The sequence below is a fragment of the Eumetopias jubatus genome, unplaced genomic scaffold (assembly GCF_037043125.1).
Source record: "Eumetopias jubatus isolate StellerSeaLion01/CBP00866 unplaced genomic scaffold, mEumJub1_p1.0 scaffold_4, whole genome shotgun sequence".
Classification (NCBI taxonomy): Eukaryota; Metazoa; Chordata; class Mammalia; order Carnivora; family Otariidae; genus Eumetopias; species Eumetopias jubatus.
This window is the reverse complement of record NW_028274810.1, coordinates 30,014,643-30,020,642: the sequence shown is the minus strand read 5'-3', so window position 1 is coordinate 30,020,642 and position 6,000 is coordinate 30,014,643. Positions and strand designations below refer to the sequence as shown.

The following is a 6,000-nucleotide window of genomic DNA, read 5'->3' as shown; positions in this document are numbered from 1 at the left end:
GACCCTGGATCATAACGTGAGCCAAAGGCCTATGCTTAACGAATGAGCTACCCAGGTGCCCCCAAAATGTAAAAATTTTGTATGTAATTAACTATATTAAAAGATTAAAGAGGAAAAATTGTGATTATCTCAAGAGAAGCAAATGCCCTTTGACAAAATTCAACCTCCATTTATGAAAAAAAACTCTCAGAAACTAGAAATAGAAAAGAACTTCCTCAACATGATAAATGGCATCTTTAGCTAATATTATGTTTAATAGTGAAAGTTGAATGTTTTCCCCTGAAGATCAGGAATAAGGTAAAGATGTCCATTCTCACTACTCCTATTCATTATTTCTTGTACTGGCGGTCCTAGCCAGTGCAATATGGTGAGAAGAAGAAATAAAAGGCAAATATGTAGGAAGGAAGAAATAAAACTGTCTCTATTCATAGATGACACAGTTATCCATAAAAAATCCCAAAGACTCTTTCAAAAAGCTACTAGAACTAGTAAGTGAGTTTATCAAGGTCTCAGAATCCAAGACAAAAAAAACCCCAAAATCATGTTTCTTTACACTAGTAATAAGCAACTGGAAATTGAAAAAAGTAGTATTAACAATAATATATAAAAAAGAAATACTTAGGTCTAAATATTACAAAATATATGCAATATTTGTATGTTTTAAACAGTGAAAGATATCAAAGAAGATCTAAATAAATGAAGTGATATATCATGTTCATGGATTGAGCAAAATACTGTTAAAATATCAGTTTTCTCCAAAATGATTAATTTTTGCCTAAAATGACAAACTAATACTAAATTTTTTTTGAAAAGGTAAGTAAGCAGAATAGGCAAAACAATTTTTATAAAGAAGAACAAAGTCTAAGGACTCATTCTACCTGAATTCTAGGCCTACTATACTACTTTCAAAAGTCATGACAAGTGCGGTATTGAAGAAAATATAGCCATATGGATCAATGAAACAGACTATAGACTTAGAAATAGTCCCGTACGTCCAAGTGATTTTCAGCAAAGGTGCAAAAGCAATTCAACAGAGAAAGAACATTCTTTTCAACAAATGGTGCCAAAACAATTATATATCCACATGCAAAACATAAATGTTAATCCATACTTTGTACCCTATACAAAAATTAACTCAAAATGGATCATAGACTTGGTAACTTGAAAAATTAAAAATAGAATTACCATATGATCCAGTAATTGCACTTACCAGGTATTTACCCAAAGAATACAAAAACATTAATTCAAATATGTACCCCTATGCTTATTGCAACATTATTTATAATAGCCAAATTATGGAAACAGTCCAAATGTCCATCTGTAGATGAATGGATAAATATGTCTCACACACACACACACACAGAGGAATATTACTCAGCCATAAAAAAGAATGAAATCTTACCATTTGCAACAACATGGATGGATCTAGGGGGTATAATGCTAAGCAAATAAGTTAGAGAAAGACAGATACCATCTGATTCCACTCACATGTGGAATTTAAGAAACAAAACAAATGAACAAATAAAAAAAGAGACACACCAAAAAAAGAGACTTTTAGCTATAGAGAACAAACTGATGGTTACCAGAGGGGAGGTAGGTGGGGGATGGGTGAAATAGATGATGGGAATTAAGAGTACACCTATCCCGATGAGCACTGAGTAATATATAGAATTGTTGAATCACTCTATTGTATACCTGAAACTAATATAAAACTGTATGTTAACTATACTGGAATTAAAATTTTAAAAATAATAAAATAAAACTTGGGGAAAGTTGAAGAAAAATGGTTCGCAGATCTAAATATAAAAAATAAAAACATAAAACTTCTAGAAGAAAACATAAGGGAAAGAAATCCTGCTGACCTTGAGTTATGAAAAGATTTCTTACATTAAAGGCCAAAAGTACCATCCATAAAAGAAATAAAAGTGATACATGAGATGGCATCAAAATTAAGAAACTCGGGGTGGGGAGCACCTGGCTGGTTCAATGCATAGAGCATGTGACTCTTTATCTAGGGGTTGTGAGTTCAAACCCCACATTAGGTGTGGAGCCTACTTAAAAAGAATAAATAAATAAATAAATAAATAAATAAATAGATAATTTTTTTTTAAATTAAGAAATTCTGCTCTTCAAAAGTCTCTGTTATAGGAATGAAAAGACACAGTCTGGGAAAATGTTTGCAAATCTCATGATGTATGATAAAGGATTTGTATCCAAAATATATAGAGAACTCTTGAATTCAATAGTAGGAAAACAAACAACACAATTTTTAAAAATGTATAAAAGATTTTAACAGACACTTTGTCAAAGAATATATTTGATGGCATTCAAGTACATAAAGATGCGCCCACACATTATTAGTCACTAGGGAAATGTAAATTAAAATCTCAATGAGATACTACACATGCAAAACATAAATGTTAATCCTACTTTGTACCCTATACACACCTTAGAATTGCCAAAATTAAAAAGATTTTTTTGACAATACCAAGTTCTTGCAAGACTATAACCCAACCATAATTCTCACACATAGCTGGTATGTATTCGAAATTGTACAGCCACTTTGGAAGCCAGTTTGGCAGTTTCTCATAAAGTTAAATGCAACTTACCACCTGACCCAGCAATCCCACTTATAAGTACTTACCCAGGTGAAAGGAAAACTTATGTTCACACAAAAACTTCACATGAGTGTTTATAGTGGCTTTATTCATAATCACAAAGTGGAAAAAACTCAAACGTCCTTTAACTAGGAAATGGATAAACAATACGACACATTTGTTCAATGAAAACTAACAAGCAATAAAGAAGAAACAGTATATGTAACAGCATAGCTGAATCTCAGATGCATTACACTAAATGAAAAGAAGCCAAAAATAAAAGGTTACATATTATATGATTCCATTTATATAAGAGTCTTGCAAAGGAAAGACTTACAGGGATAGAAAACAGACCAGGGCTTTCCAGAGGCTTGCCTTTAGAACCAGAGAGGCCTGGCTGGGCTGATAACCACTCTGAACTGGCTGGGCTGATACCACTCTGAACCTTGTTGGAGAATATCAACACCGTCAGAAGAATGTTAGGAATGAATAAAGTAATAATAGCCGTCATATACTATGAAAACCGTCGTTCACTGCCTCTCTTCCCCGCGCGCCATAATTCTATGATCCAGAAAAAGGCCTAATGAAATTGCACCAGTTGACTGGGCAATGAGAGGACTTGAACACTGGTCAAAGTAAGAGCGGCGCTTTCTTCTGCGCCAGGATGATTTGGGAAAGATTCCCCTTCATCTTCCCCACAGTTGAGCGGTTTAGAACTGGGATCACACTCTGCGGAGGAAGGCCGGTCCCCAGCCTCGCCCAGGCCGGGACGGAACCCGCAGCGCAGGGGGTCTGCCCCGCGGCGCTCCCGGGCAGGGCGCAGCGGCCCCGGAGCGCGCACCGTGAGTGCGGGCGCCCGCGGCTGGGCCACCGGACGCCAGCCGAGCGCATCTGCCCCGGGGGCCCGCGGGGAGGCGCGCGCGAAGCCGGCTCCCGCGGACCGGCTGGCGGGCCTGGCGCGGCGCCGCGCTGGCTGTCTCGCTCCGCAGCCGGAGCTAGCGCCGCTTCTCCCGCGTCCCCGAACGGCAGCGGGCCCCGCCGCCGGCCCCGCCCGATGGCGAGGCTGCGGGATTGCCTGCTCCGCCTGACGGTCACGATCCGGTCCCTGCTCTTCTGGTCCCTGGTCTACTGCTACTGCGGGCTCTGCGCCTCCGTCTACCTGCTCAAACTTTTGTGGAGCATCGGCAAGGGACCCGCGCAGACCTTCCGGAGGGTCGCCCGGGAACACCCTCCCGCGTGTTTGAACGACCCCTCTTTGGGTACCCACTGCTACGTGCGGATCAAGGTGAAGGCCGGCGTGGGCCCGGCGGTATCGGGAGGGAACGTGACGGCCGTGAGGGCAGAGAGCGCTGGGCTGCTCCTTCCATGACGCCCAGCGTCCCCTAGTGTTCCTGGGGCTCGCAAAGAGCGCGCGGCGGGGACAGGGAAGATGCCAGGGGGAGGCAAGGCAAGGGGGGGCGAGGTGTGGCGGGAGAGGGGTCGAGACCGTGTGTGTGTGTGTGTGTGTGTGTGTGTGTGTATGTGTGTGTGTGAGAGAGAGAGCGAGAGAGAGAGAGACAGAGAGACAGAGAGACAGAGAATAGGTTATGAGGAGGTTCTCTCATCAGGGTCCTATATATATATTACTGTCCCCCTCCTGCTCCACCACAACAACCCAGAATAATTCTGCTCTCTCTAAGGGAAGGCTGTCTCCTGTCACCTTTTTGCCCTTTAGAGCTCAGATCAGCTGTAGGGAATTGTTCCTGGTCATGCCCTACTGTCTCATGAGGCTGTCCTTGCTTAAATTTTAGAGATTGGAAGAGTAAATAGAACAAGTCATTGGAAATAGGACTTTATTCAGAGTAGCAGAATGGAGCATGCAGAGATGACCTAACCAGCATGAAACAATAAATAAATGGTGTTATGTTTGTGAGCAAGGAAGCAGACTTATGAAGTCAGAGACCAAAGGAATGGAGTAAAAAGTAAATGTCAACCATGCATTCAGACTAGAACTGTTCATGCTTGTCCCAAGCCTCCTGGCAGCCCATGGATATTCCATTTCCTGAGGCTCCAGGTGGTGAAGGGATATGACCCTTCAGGATGCACCCTGCAGTCTGACTCACAGGCCTTTCAAAACTAGCCTCACACGAGGGGATATTTATGTCACCAAAGTGCAGGATTCCTATTAGGAGCTAGATGGTCCAACTGCTAGAGTTCAAAAGAGCAAGGGCACATTTTTCTTACCCTTATTCAGCCTGGGGTTGGTATGAGAATGAAATGAATCGATATTTGTAAAACAAACAGACAAACCCAAATAAACAAAAACTTAGAACAGTGCCTAGTACATAGTAAGTGCAATTAATTATTTGTTCACTAAGTCCAATCAAGTGGCCAAGACTCATCACCAATAAAAGAAGTTATTGAACTTCTAGAAAGGCATTCTGCAGTTGAGGGCAAAGTCAGATTTGTTATCTTAGTCCAACCTGAGGAGAAGCAGTGAAAAAGAGTCATCTGGAATTCCTCATAATGCTTTTCCTCTTAATCTGGCTACCTAAAGAGTTTCCCCAGCGACAGAACCAAGGAGTGGAAAGAACATTGTCCTGTAAGGTAGGACAGAATGGGGTTCTGGTCACAGCCCTGCTCCCAACCACCTTTATGACCCATGTTAATATCTTTGGACTTTAGTTTCCAAATCTGTAAAAATGATGGGGTTGAATTAAATGACCTTGTAAGATTTTTTTTCACATCTGGAAACCCTCTTGCTTGGGTTACCTGATACAAAATTCTGTCTCTGTGCTCATCTTTTGGTTCTTGGTTTCTTTCTTCACTTCTTTGTGAATTTTTGTTTTCCTTTCTTGCTTTTTTTCTCCATTTTCTTCTTTTCAGTTTGCTTTTTGTTTGCTGTATTCTTGTCTCACTCCCATGCCTTTTATTTTCCTTGGGCAGTCTTGTCTCCCACATGCAGAGAGAAGTCTTGAGCACTCAGAGAATTCTGCTGTTAGAAATACATTGACATGACACGAGGAGCAGGAAGCAAGGGGAGCTGTACATGCAACTCTCAAAATAATAATGTGGGAAGGAGAGAACTAAAAATAAGGAAAGGAGGTGTGAATTATATAACTGATGGCACAGCTCTTGACGGGCAAGCTGAGAAAAGTACATGACTAGGAGGTAAACATGGCAGGAATATAAATTCAGATCAGAATTATTTACATGTCCTTTGGAATTTGAATGAGATGAAATGTGACACATCAGTAAGATGAAAGTCACAAATTGTGACATTGTTCCAGAAGCTTGTAACATATAAATTGACCTTGTAGGTAGAACAAGAAGGGAAGGTACTATAAAGGGAATGTCAACAAAAGTAAATCTAATTTACTCTATTAATAAATCATGAATTTTTTTTTCTTTTTGAAATTCAATA

The 6,000-nt window shown here is 40.7% G+C and overlaps 1 protein-coding gene across 1 annotated transcript in view; it reads left to right on the top strand.

Annotated features, from left to right (window-relative positions):
- The first annotated feature begins 3,651 nt into the window (after positions 1 to 3,651).
- Positions 3,652 to 6,000, top strand: part of EPHX4 (epoxide hydrolase 4) — a 40,820-nt gene continuing 38,471 nt past the window's right edge. Inside the window, exon 1 of the mRNA XM_028087681.2 lies at positions 3,652 to 3,882. Within this exon, the coding sequence (XP_027943482.1) occupies positions 3,652 to 3,882 (231 nt within the window). The remainder of the gene's footprint in view (positions 3,883 to 6,000) is intronic.